General features: G+C 44.9%; 1 protein-coding gene across 1 annotated transcript in view; it reads left to right on the top strand.

Moving 5' to 3' along the window:
- Window positions 1-13,412, top strand: part of nrp2a (neuropilin 2a) — a 64,480-nt gene that overhangs the window by 27,950 nt on the left and 23,118 nt on the right. The window contains exons 4-8 of the mRNA XM_073462428.1: window positions 971-1,201; window positions 2,677-2,832; window positions 3,435-3,604; window positions 4,648-4,803; window positions 11,779-11,923. Coding sequence (XP_073318529.1) covers window positions 971-1,201; window positions 2,677-2,832; window positions 3,435-3,604; window positions 4,648-4,803; window positions 11,779-11,923 — 858 coding nt within the window. The remainder of the gene's footprint in view (window positions 1-970; window positions 1,202-2,676; window positions 2,833-3,434; window positions 3,605-4,647; window positions 4,804-11,778; window positions 11,924-13,412) is intronic.

Genomic DNA, 13,412 nt, shown 5'->3' with positions numbered 1-13,412 from the left:
TGTGGTGTGTGTGAGTGTGTGTGTGAGAGATAGAGGGACTCACACAGAGAAAGAGGGGGTGCAAAGAAGACGAGAGGGGAAGAGAGAGTGTTTGAGAATATTTGTGTTGAATGTATAAAACAGAGCAGGGGTCAGACTGCTCCCTCTCTTTAGCCCTGAATAAATGTGCATCATTGAATATGTCATATTATGTAACCTCAAATGTACGAGGACAGGGTCTATTAAAGGCACAATAAAGCCCTTAAAGGAACAGTTCACCCAAAAAGGAAAGTTCTGGCATTATCGGACTGCACATCAAGGGTGTAAATAACATCTTTTCAAATCAATTGAGCTGTATGGAGCCCTTTTATGTTGTTTTTTTTGTTTTTTTTACACCAAAGAATGGTGTAATCCAAGTCTCCGGAAGCCCCACAATCCCAAATTGATTGAAATGACATTATTGACACCCTTTTAAGCCAAAATGTTCACTGTAGCTGCTAAGCTAAGAGCTTTAGCTCACATCCTGTCTGCAGCGAGCTCCCACTGCGCATCAAGGGTGTTAATAACATCTTTTCGAATCGATCCTGGATCCTTTTGATATAACCCTTCTGTTCTGAAAGTGTAATTAATCTTTGTTTATTCTTTTTGAACTCAGAGATGTTTGAAAATGTTGGAACTTTGTGCCAAAAAGTGGTGTCACTGAGTTGACCCTGCGACTCACAAACAGAGCTATTTGCCTGCCTAATGCAATGTTGCTCACTGTGTATTTTCTCCTCCATCGGTAATCATAAACCGTGTGTGTTTGTGTGGCTCAGCACCACAACTACTGTATATTCCAGCTTGCTGTCAGTGATGAACGACTCTCTGAAACACCCTCTGCAAGTCAGATGAGATATCTCCGCCTGATCGATTGCTCTCGCCCGTATCTCCTCCTAATATGACCGATTGCTTATTCCATTCTGAATATCCTCTTATCCTTGTATCCGCACAGGGTCGGAATTCTGCTTCCGCAATTTCACCAGCCCCTCCGGCATGATCGAGTCCCCGGGCTTCCCGGATAAATACCCTCACAATCTGGAGTGCTCCTACATGATCATCGCCCCGCCCCACATGGACATCACCCTAACGTTCCTGACCTTTGACCTGGAGAACGACCCCCTGCTGGTGGGGGAGGGCGACTGCAAGTACGACTGGCTGGACGTGTGGGATGGTCTGCCGCAAGGTGAGGTCGCACACACACACGAATGACAAAGCGCACAGGTCGAGTTGCATGGAAACACATATGCTTGGAAAATCGATGTTTTTGGTTTTGGGGAGAACACACACACACTCCATAACAACATTCAGAACTCACACAAATCTAGGCAGTCCCCCCACATTCTCCCCCAAAAATTTACATACCAGTCTTCAATTTCCTGAGCAGCCAACACTCTCTTTGATGTAAGCAGCCCTTGCCTTACATTCCTTCACATTACATAGAGGAAACATTATTTCACACAGGGAGCTGTAAGTGCCTCGACACCCCCCTAAGGAGCAGCCCTTTCCCATGCCCCTTTTCCCTCTCCATAATAACACCCTTCATCAACCCCTTCCTATGCTCCCTGTCCTCCCTCCTTATCACCTAGCGCTTCCTTCCTCCCCTAGGCGAGCGAGAGTGACGGCCACGATGAGTATCTGTTTGCGTCCAATAGGAGGTGATGAGTGTTTGCGAAAGTGGCCTTTCAGCCGAGATCAGGAAGTGGCGAGGCAAACATTTGAGGATGTTATCAAGGGCTTTGATAGTGACCGCCACAGGGGCCATGTTAGTTGCTGTAGTGCCGATGAAAACCGCATTAGCAGTGGTGAGTGCTTCACTTCCCACCTTGCTCTCGCTGACTTTCCTTCTTTTTCTCTTCCCCCCTTTTTTAAAAATATAAAGCAGAGAACTGAGGATTTGCTCTAATTATTCTATTTTCAGTTGCTAAAAAGGGATCCAAGTGGATTTAAAATTCCAATTATAGCCTTGAATTTAGGGGCTTTGATAGCTGAAAACAATTTATACCATTTAAAGTTGAGAATTAGGAGGAAATTAAAGTGTAACCCAGTTCCAGGGAGCTGAGTCCTCGGGCATGAAAGAGGGATGGGAGACAAGACAGAGAGGGTGAAGAATTTGGTGTCTGGTGAGGGAGCTACTCTTGAGACTATTGTAATCCTCGCTCGTATGTGTGTGTGTGTGTGTCTGCAGCTGATCCCAGTGCAGCTTGCATTAAGGCAGGGATTCCAAATCCCCCTGCTGGGCCCTGGCTGAGACACACATGGCAGATGGAGGGATGGACAGGAGAGAAAAGGGAGAGAGAGGAATGATAGGAAGGGGGGGGGGGGGGGCGTGCTGCGACTCATTAGACAACACTTACTGAAGCAGCGTGGCCACTGGAAACATGTCTTTGCAGTGTCGGATTCCTTTATTCATTTTAAATAGAAGATTCACAAAGATGCTGCAAGACAATATATTTATATTTTTTCTTATAGCACATAGAACATGCTCAGTTTTAACAGTTTTGTCTGTAATGTTATAAATATGCTAACATAACATTTTCAACACAATCATTCATATAAACCAAATGTCTTAGTCATTATCTGCTCACGCTGTTAAGTATTTAAATTATTAACCACATTCAGTACATCATCTTTGCATCAATTTGATTCATGTGTCTGCAGTGGCTCCTCTGATCGGCCGGTACTGCGGGACAAAGATCCCTCCGGAGATCCAGTCGTCCTCCGGCCTGCTGTCCCTCTCCTTCCACACTGACATGGCCGTGGCCAAAGACGGCTTCTCCGCCCGATACAACATGACACACAAAGAAGTCAGCGACTGTGAGTGCAAGATAACTTTAAGCAAAGTGTGTGTGTGTGTGTGTTTGTGTGTGTGAATGCTCTCTGCAGATTTGTTTACCTGTCTTTATTCACACCTTTATTTTGTCTCTTTCTTCTCCGTCATCTCTGCTGACACTCATCTTTCTTTCTTCCTCTTTCACTCTCCTTACCCTCTCGATCTTTTTAGCTTTGCTGACTGTAATGCTATTTCAATCTTGACTGTCTCTCTCACCCCTCTCAGCCTATTTTGCTCTCCCCTAAGAGAGCGTGATTTCTCAGAAGTAGACTCATACTATTTTCTTTTAGAATATAAATTAACTTCACCTCAATTTACCTCCGCTCACCTGTTGGACTGCTTTCTGTCTCCTTTTGCCCTTTCTCTGTCTGGATTTACCTTTTCTTTTCTGTCTTGAAGCTCTATAATATGCCACTCAGATCTCCCCTTTCAGTCTCTTTAATACATTTTCTTGCATCTGTCACCTGTTCTATTTAACTTTCCTTCCTTCTGCTTTTCCTCCTTTCTTCTCTACAGCTCTTTTCTCATCTCCTCTGTAAAGCCACATCAACAAGTATACGGTTAACGCTATGCTTTCTCCCATCAGCGTTCCACTGTAGCATGGCGCTCGGTATGGAGTCGGGGAAGATCAGCGACGATCAGATCAGCGCTTCCACGACGTTCTACGACAACCGCTGGTTGCCGCGCCAGGCTCGCCTCAACAACGACGACAATGCCTGGACGCCTTCAGAGGACAGCAACAAGGAGTATATACAGGTCAGGACACAACATATTTGGTACTAAGTATATTTTGTATTTGACTTTCTACCTGGATATGCTGAAGAAGTCCTGACCTTTAAATATAGTTGGTTTAATCACTGTGTGACAATAGAAAATAGGAAATTTAAAGAAATTCAGTGTACATTAACTGTTTCCACATGTGGAAATTCTAATCCACATGGGGAAAAGAGCCAATCACATTTGAAAATACTCAACTGGCATGTGAAATTGTCATTTTCACAAGTGATACAGCATATTTCAAATCTTTTTTGGGCATCTTCCTAAAGGAAAGAGGCAATTTCCAAGCACAACGCAGCAAAATCACACACATCAGATATAAAAATTGGGAAATTTTATCAGCTAAGATGACCACACAAAGTAAAAAAATCTGAATCAGCATGAGTGTAACTCGTTGAGGACAATACACGTAGAGAATTTTGTCTCAGTGATACTACAGTAGTCCAGAGGAGAAGATTCAGGGCCCAGCAGCATCTCATATACAGTGAGAACTTACACCAGGACACACGCACACGCTGAAAGGAAATAGAGGAACTGTGAACTGATGATAAGGAAGTGCTTTTGCGCTCTCAATCTTTCCTGTCTCAGACCCACGCGTATGCATGCATGCATTGACACACACACACACACACACAGACGCGAGTGCTCGAGGAGAGCGGCGAGAAGCCCCCGTGATTGATGAAGGTGCTCTACAGGAATGCATCCGAACACTGCGCCATTGATCTTTGCCTCCAGCCTTCCTCCCTTCACACACTCGCACACGACAATGCAAGGGTACACACACACACACACACACACACACACACACATAGACAGCACCTAAGCTCCGTCAGCAGCAGGCCACAGTCGGCGTCCGTCCCCTGCTGTCTGTGTGACAGATAGACACGGCAGCTGGTCTCTCTCTGTTATCTACATCAGCCCTGACCACCATAAATCCCTTCACCAAGCTATTCATATTCTATTCTTTTCTAATCTTGTCTATTCTGTTATTAATTATTACATTTGTTTGCTCTTTTTTCCAGGTTGACCTCCACTTCCTGAAGGTTTTGACGGGTATCGCAACACAGGGTGCCGTTTCCAAGGAGACGCAAAAGTCCTACTATGTCACCACCTTCAAACTGGAGGTCAGCACCAACGGGGAGGACTGGATGGTCTACCGGCACGGCAAGAACCACAAGGTAGGATTAAAACCGCCCATCACTGGTACCCATCAGTGAAAATCAGTGAAGTGAGGTGTCTGGACAGGGCCCCAAAGGATACTAAAAGACAACACCCACCCAGCCACAGTCTGTTCACCCTGCTGCCGTTACAGAAGTATTCGCTTTCCTCAGGCTGTGAGACTCCTGAGCTCCTCCTCAACACACCGCCTTGAATAGTTCATTTTTCTGACTTTATTTACCCTTTAAATTTTGTTTATTTTTTGTGAGAGCCCAGTGATGAAAAAATGGGCTCCACAAGATTACAAAAGTCAGCCTCCATGACCAGAATTTGAACTTGTAGGTACAAGGCCCGCTTTCTCTAACCTTTTACTACCATCAAGATAAGTTCCCCAACAACAGAGGCTGTTGTGTGCGTCCGCATCAATGGATGCAGCATTCCTGGAGGAGCCGTTCCCCTTCCAGGGCTGTTTATGAACCTGAGTCATGACCCCAGTCATGAGGTAGAGAAGGAGAGGCAATAGGAGCGAGGAAGAGATGGAGATAGAGAGAGCAGGAGAAGCTGACAAACAAGAACAATGGAGTCCTCTATGTGCCCTTATCTGGGCTTTTGCAATTCATCATCTCTCCCTACGCACACACACATAAACACACACCTGGGGTTGTGAAACCCATGGAGTCATACCAGGTGTGAACGGAGCAGGTTTGTGTTTAAGAGGATCATAGCAACATCATCTTTTGAGATTGGTGGTGTGTAGTGCTTCGATTGAGCCTTGTTGTATCCCTGCTCGCGTGTTAGGTAGGGGGGGTTGGGTTCATACACAGGCGGTGTGTATGGATGCATATACAGCGCAGGTTGTTGTTGTCACGCTTCGACCTTACAGTAAGCCCGTCTCCAGGGGAATTGAACTCTGTCCCTCATATCTGGGTTAAGGTCACAGAGGATTTCAAGCAGAAAAATGGAGAGTGGAAAGGGTGGTGGGTGGGGGGGTGTATGTGGAGGGTTAATCCACACACATTTACCCACGCTGACTGGGGGCCCCCTTCTGCGTGTGCCAGTGATTGGTTTGGGTGGGGCCAGTGGGGGGTATTTGATGTGGAGATTATTGAGTGAAACGTGGATTTGACTTAAAAAGTCAACATCTGTGCAATTTATTAGAACCCCCCCCCCAGATGCCTCCCCACTCTTCCCACATACACACACATGCAAAATCCACAGACTCCCCCCTTTAAATAACCTCTGGCTGATCTCTCTTTCTGCGGATCTGCCCGTGTGTGCGCATATGTATATGATGTGTTCCTGTCTGTCTGCACCGTGTAATCTGACTCCACTAATCTGTCTGTGCAAAGACACTTTCAGACATGGACTCAGACAGATGCATCAACATGCATTTGGGAGAGATACCGCTTGTATTACGAGCGGTTGCTTTCAAAAAGCGGTTATGTTTTCAGCTTTTAGAATGCACAAAGTCCAGCAGGAGGATGAAAGATCAATAAAAGATAGCAGATCCGCGTAATGGTCTGATTTCCAAGGAGAGACTGGTGTATTGGAGTGGAAGATATCCAGCGCGGTGCTTTTTGATGGCTAACACTGAATCCACACGTTCAGCTCAAAGCCAACCAAAGAGTTTGTGAATATTCCTCAAGTTGAAACCAGGAAACCAAGCCTGATACTTCTACTAATGGAGCATTACATTTTCTGCATAAAATATAGATATCCTCAAGTATCCATCTGTTTTTGATGATCGTGAAGAAAAGATGAAACATTTATTCCTGCTGAAAATCCTCAAGGATTTATTGTGCATTCACGTTCTCTGATGTATAATAAAGCGGCGAGGCAGCTTAGATTACCTCGGATAAAACTTTCTCTTTGTATTTTTTGTAATGGATGGGATTCAATTCAGGAATAATGTTTTTTGACAAATTGCGCTCTGAAAGCTCAGTTTTGCAGTCACGATTTCAGCCTTGTCCGACTTTAGAGTTTTCCTGCACTCCTCACTCTCCCTGTCAGTCAGGTTCGCGTCTGGTCCCGGTGGGCTGTTGAATCTTCCGTGACTGCTAATCCACCAGTCATGTCTTACAAACTCCCAGTTAGCCCGTCCTAAGCCCCCCAAAGAGCCCTTAAGTGGTTGAAGCTCAATTCTCGTCAGGGGGTTCTGTAATGACTGGGATTTGGTTCTTTTAATTGTCATTTAACAGTGAGCTTGAAGCTAATGTGGCTTTTGGAGGAGTGCGCGCATCGGGCGTGTGCAGCATGTGTGTGTTTGTGGAAGGTTGAGCCATGAGTGTGTCTGTGCATCAGATATGAATCACCCATGAATAAAAGGATTGGCTTGGCAGTTCGTACCTCGCTGTGTTTGTTATTGGGAGAGAGCGCGTTGCCATTTATTGTCAAGATTTGTGCCCCTTATTTGCTGTGTTAACAAAGAGCGAAGGATTTAATGCCAATAAAGATTATTTGACAGAAAGAGAGGCAGCTGAGGAGGGAGGGGGAGAAGCTGGAAAGGCAAGGGGAAGGCATTGTGGGAAATAGCGCTTTTTTTGTGTGGTGTAGGAAGAGAAAAACACCAGCGCTGCAGATTGCAATCACCTCAGTCACACCAGCAAACAGGCTTTGTGCATAGTGTGTGTGTGTGTTTGCGCGTGCGCACGTGTGTGTGATCTTTCTGACTCTTTTTCTGCATGCCAACACATTTTCACTTTGACACCCATGTGACTTGTTAATTCTAAATCACACTACTCACATATGCGCCTCATTACTTGATGAGACGCTAGCACACTTAGGGATTGCATATCTCTCTCTCTCATACACACACACACACACACATAGATACAAACACACAGTGATTTTTTAACACACACATGTGCACCCAGACAAATTAACATTAAAGACACACTCTGTCATCCGTCTGTGAGGAAAATCCCATCAGCCCCAGTGCTATGCAAGCACTGTGTTACCGAAAAAACACACTGTGAGGCTGAGGCTATCCAACACACACACACACACACACACACACACACACAAGTAACCTGGGAGGGGAAAAAACAGCCCACGCAGCATTTCTGCCTGCTCCTCCATCACACCATGTCACACACACACATAAAAACACACACACACAAGCTTTGTTTTTCACATATTCATTTTTCAAGCTAATACAAGCATAATTCTGCATATGTTAACAAAGATAAAGATCCACACACACACACACACATAAACATGCAGGCTGGCAATCAAACGCAACCGGTAACGCTAGTAAAAAGTGGAAGACTTCAATAGAAGGTGGTGTAAGTCCGTCTCTGAGGATCACCGCTTCAACCTCTGCACACACACCCACACACACACACCACTAGCCCTCAGAGCTAGTAGAGGAGAGCGGCCAGCTGGAACCAGTTCCAACTGTCAACATCTTCATACCCAGAATGAGGGGAGGGAGAGGGCAAAGGCGGGGTGGAGGGGGTTATGCTTGATGGCTAGAAAGAATGAGAGAGAGACAGAGGGAACAACTAGACCAAAAAGACAGGGATGACGAGTGTAATGGACAGAGAAGGAGACTGGGATTGAGGGAATAACCGGGGAAAACGGATAATGTTTTGCACAGAGCTCGCCGCGTCTCCCTGTGGTGCCATCAGCTTGAAGGAAAACACTGGCAGCGGAAGGAGACGTGTGCCAAAAACACAGAATGGAGGGAGAAAGAGAGAGATGGTAAATGAATCAAGCTAGGGTGCATACATCTATCCACGCCTCATTTTTCCAGAGAAGAAATGTTCTTCGCTTCAACAAGGGAAATTTAGTCTCTTTAGGGGGCTTTATTTCACTCTATTTGCTGGTTAGATCTGTAGAGAGGGTGTTTACTATAAAGCAAACACACATCTTTCACAGTGACCTCATTCTCCGGAGAGGTCATCAATTGTTAAATACCCATGGTGCCTGCGTCCCGCCAATGTCCACACACATAAGTCTGACCGTCGCATGCTGCTATGTGTGTGTGTGTGTGTGTGTGTGTTCAGACTACAAGCAGCGCTTCGTTATATTTTCATGACTCTCCACACCAGGAGACACAACATGACAATGTTAATTATTCAGCGCTGCGCGTCACGTGTGGGTAGGGGGGCTCACATAGACACAGACATACACAAGCAAAAGAATAACATGCCAGTCGTCAGGCAGATTACAGAGGTGGTCTAGACAGCAGACTGCCAGCCTTGCCCGTCTGGAACATACGAACGTACATTTCCATTCATGTCCCATGGAAATTCCTAGCGAGTCAAAAAGTAACCATGTCATCAACAAGCTGGTCAATGACCAACCATCTGCTTCCTAAGGCTGTTGACCTTTAACCTTGGAAGTAATGAGTAAGGGGTCAAATGGACGACCCTTCAGGTACCGTGACAATAGATGGGAGGAAGTTGAGCCGACTGACAGCTCCTCATTGTCTTTTTCCTTCTCTTTCTCCTGTCTCAGTTCTCTCCACTCACGTCCAAAAGTAAAATTGAAAGCGGAGTCTTATTGAACAAATTGTTCTTTTTGTGTCAGTAATGTTGGCCATATTCTCTGCTTTTATCCAAAGATGAAAAAAAGCAGCTGGCAGGACGGTAATGCACCAGATAATGGCCTTTTAGTCATGGCGGGCATCTCATGCGACTGGAACAAGACATTTATAGGAAGTTGGAGCAGATGGATATTTTCCAGACATTTCTCAATTTTCCACGTTTGAAACCAAACTGTTGGATCTAATCACTTTTTCACCACATAATGTATCTTTATCACAGTTTTTATCACATATTTTATATCAGAATGTATAGGATGCAGTGGTGAACGTAACCAAGTACATTTAAAAAGCCTGTAGTGGATAAATTATTACAAAAGTCAACATGATTTGGTCTTTAAAAACAAAACAAAACAACAAAGCAAGTCAAAGTGTTAGTATTATTTACATCGGATGTAATATTGAGGTGTCAGTTTGCTGTTGAGCCTCGTTATGAGACATTTCCTGCTTCAGTGATGAATCTCTCCGTTGTGCTTTCCTTCCTACTCGCCACCACTCCCTTACTCCTCTTCCACATTCCTCTGTTGATATTCCTCATTCAGTTATATCTGCTGCCCTCCATTCAACCTCTTCTCTTTCCTCTCTCCTCTCTCTCGCTCTCTCACCCGCCTCCACCCTTCCCTTCATCTGTTTTTAACTATTCTTCTGAGGACTCTCCCTCCCCGCAGTCATTTTTCTGTTTTCCCTCTCCCCGCTGCTCTTTGTTTCTCAGACAGAATATCTGGGAGCGGCGAAGATGGGTCGGTTGTGTGTGAGGCGAGCCCTCTTTTGTGTGAGCGTGCGTGGGTGTTTACATAACCCCCATAAGAGCCCACATCCACTGTTTGGCCTCTTAGGTAAACATAACGGCTGTCTATCCTCGATCCAGCGGCAGATACAGAGCAGATAGACCCGCTTATCTGTTCAAACACTCACGCTGCTTTGTATTACCAGTGTCAGCTCCACTTGATTAAATCAGGCCATGCCAAAATCAAATAAAACCCCTCGAGTCGGATTTTTGAAGTCGTATCGCTCATATTCCCACTGGTTATGGAATTTCTGGAATATTGTATCAATTTGGAGGAATGTGCCAGACAGGGAATTTTACAAAATGGGTCACTTTATACCAATATGGCTGGGTAATATTTTTAAACACTAACCGAGACCAGACTGTTTATCACTTCTAATGAAAAGCAACATTATCAAAACAAGAGGGAATCAAATATTTTAGGCTATGGGTGCCGCCTTGAGGTTTGATCATCCCGTGCTTGGATTAGAGTAAAAGAGAAATCATGTACGGCCCTTTTTTTTTTCTTTTTTTTTAGAAATGAAGTCTTTAATCTTTAATTCGGCTGCTTGTAGCAGTCGTATTTCCGTTCTCCCATTGTGTGCAGCTGCTGTGATGTTAGTCAATGTGGTTTTCTGTCAATCAACAGCCGGCCCGGTCAACCACAGACAGATAGAGTGGATGACACTTAACAGTCACTCAGTCAGTTAAAAGACACTTCCTTTGCTTATCTGAGTCTGTATGTGTGTGTGTGTGTGGGTTCCTGCGGTTTCCTGTGTGTGGTTTTTAGTTTGTAGCCACCAACAAGAGCAAAGACAGGCAACCGGGGTGAGAGAGGATGTGTGGAGAGATATCAAGTGTATGGTTTAAGAGACGAAGTGGAAGGAGAAAATGGAGGTAATCAGAGGGCTGTGGAGGAAGGAGGTAGTTGAGGAGGAGCAGTAATTACAAACAGGGAGTTATGGTTTGGAGAACACACATAAAGGAAAGAAAAGGAAGACTCATGTCTGTCATTGAATGTCCCCATCCAACGCCCTGAAGCATCACTGGGCGCTTCTCTGCCCAAAACAGGAAGTAACTTGACCACCCCCGGTTATATTTGCCCTCCGACCCCTGCTGCCCCTCCCTGCCGCTTAAGAGCAAATGGAAGGAAGGGAGTGCCCCGTAGAGAAGAAGTGAATGTTGATGCTTATGGTGGGACGCCTCAGGAAGTTAATTTCACTCACATCCTGCCCACCTGGACAGACATCCTGCGTCTGACGGCCAATCATGTTTGCTTGTGTCGGGTCACGTCTCCTACAGCGTCCCACGGCCACCAGCGTGGAGGTGTGTGGAAGTTGGTGAATGAGTGAGCAGTGTGTGTGTGTGTGTGTGTGTGTGTGTGTGAGAGAGAGAGAGAAGAGAGAAACCCTCATCCATCGCCGGCTTTCCCAGCCTCCCAGCGCCGAACCCTTGACCCCAAAACACATCGACAGCTGGGATGGTGACATTGGATCCGTGTTTGGGTTGTCTCTGCTTTGTCCGGCCTGCCACTGTGTGTGTGTTTGTGTGTAGCCAAGCGAAACCGTGCACTGTGGGTGGGTGTGGAGAGGTAGGGGTGTGTGTGAGAAAGACAGAGATAAGACATGAAGGGTACATCTCCTTCTGTCAGTAACCCACCTTTGTTTGTCTTTGTTCTACCAGATTTTCCACGCCAACACAGACCCAGCCGAGGTGGTTCTGAACCGGGTCCCGCAGCCAGTTCTGGCCCGGTTCGTTCGGATCCGACCACAGACCTGGAGGAATGGCATTGCCCTACGTTTCGAGCTCTACGGGTGCCAAATTACAGGTGTGTGTGTGTCACAAAGTTATATTTTTCTCACCTGTTTTTTTCCCAGAGAAAGTGACGTTTTCCAGGATTTTTCTTTTTTTTTTCTTTTTTGCTGCTACACCTTTGTGATCACTTTTCGTGATTTAGGGATTCCAACCTGCAATGTCATGCTCATGTCTTGCCATAAAACAGCAGTTTTTAACTCAAATTTCTTTTAATCTAACCTTTATTTTCAAGGAATTTTCAAATTGATATTACAAAATCTCTTTTACAAGAGAGTCCTGGCCCAGACAACAGTATACTATACTATACTTTTCACATAAAAGAACAAGCAACAGACTTTTTAACAGACAAATTACATCAAGACGATGAATTTTATGTGCATTCAGTGGTCAATAGTCCTTAATCCTATTTTTATAAACCTCTATATATATGAGTTTAGGGCGTATTTGTAAAGTTAAAGCACTTTCGCCAAAGTTAATGCAGGTTCGAGGAATAGCGGAGTAGAACACAAATAAGGAGGCAGTTTGTGCAATTTCGTCTTTCAAATTAAAATGCACCAATGCTCCCATCTATAGTTGTGTGAGGAAGACAAGCCAGCCCTCATATAAACAGCAATTATGTGTGCAAAAAAAGCTGAATCAGAGACAAATCTCAATGCAGCATGGTACACGTAATGAGAGATTAATTTGCATGCATATATAAAACAGCACCATAATCAACTGCTGATTAAAACGTTTCTTGAATTAATGTTTTCCTTGCACCAGCGAGAGAGAACCAGCTTTACCCTGAGATTTGTTTGTCAGACACTCGATGTAATGTTAAGTTAAAACTCATGCTGATACGCACCATCATCACTGCATCGTTTTAGTTTTGTCAGCATCTCAATTTACAAAGATCCCTCAATGCAATTCCAAAAACAGATCAACTTTAAATATACATCAGCAAAAAGTAACTTCCTAAACCTTAAAAACCTGGGACACACACATACAGCCCATGTGTATTCAGGCTCTCTCCCACACTCCCACTTCTATCTTTTAAAAATAGGAAGCCTCTGGCTAATTAAAGGAAACTTTTGCTCTATTCTCCCTTCCAGAGGCACCACCAGTGTCTTCTCCCTCCCTCTCCTGCTTTTCCTCCGCGCTCGCTTTCTGTCTCCAGCTCCCCCAGCGCCGCCTCTTCTCCCTCTCATGGTTTTAGATACTTTTTTGATGTGTCCTCTTTGCTCTGTGAGCTCCTCCATATCTAGAAAACGAGTACCGATCAATCATTCATGGCTCCCTGTTCGCTCTTACATCAGAAACTGTGATTCGCTTCAGCCTCAACAGCTGCTATTGAAATAACTATTAGCTCTTACAGTACAGGTACATCCACACACACAGGCGGTTTTTCTAAATATAGCACATGACCTCAAAAGCAGGCACGCCCCTTGGAGATGTACACAGACATTATACACACATGCACACACACACACGTACACTTCCTGTTCCTTTTATTCATTATTTAC

This window comes from Pagrus major, chromosome 24, assembly GCF_040436345.1.
Source record: "Pagrus major chromosome 24, Pma_NU_1.0".
NCBI classification, from domain to species: domain Eukaryota; kingdom Metazoa; phylum Chordata; class Actinopteri; order Spariformes; family Sparidae; genus Pagrus; species Pagrus major.
Note: the sequence above shows the minus strand (reverse complement) of the source record. Positions and strands in the feature narration are given on the sequence as shown.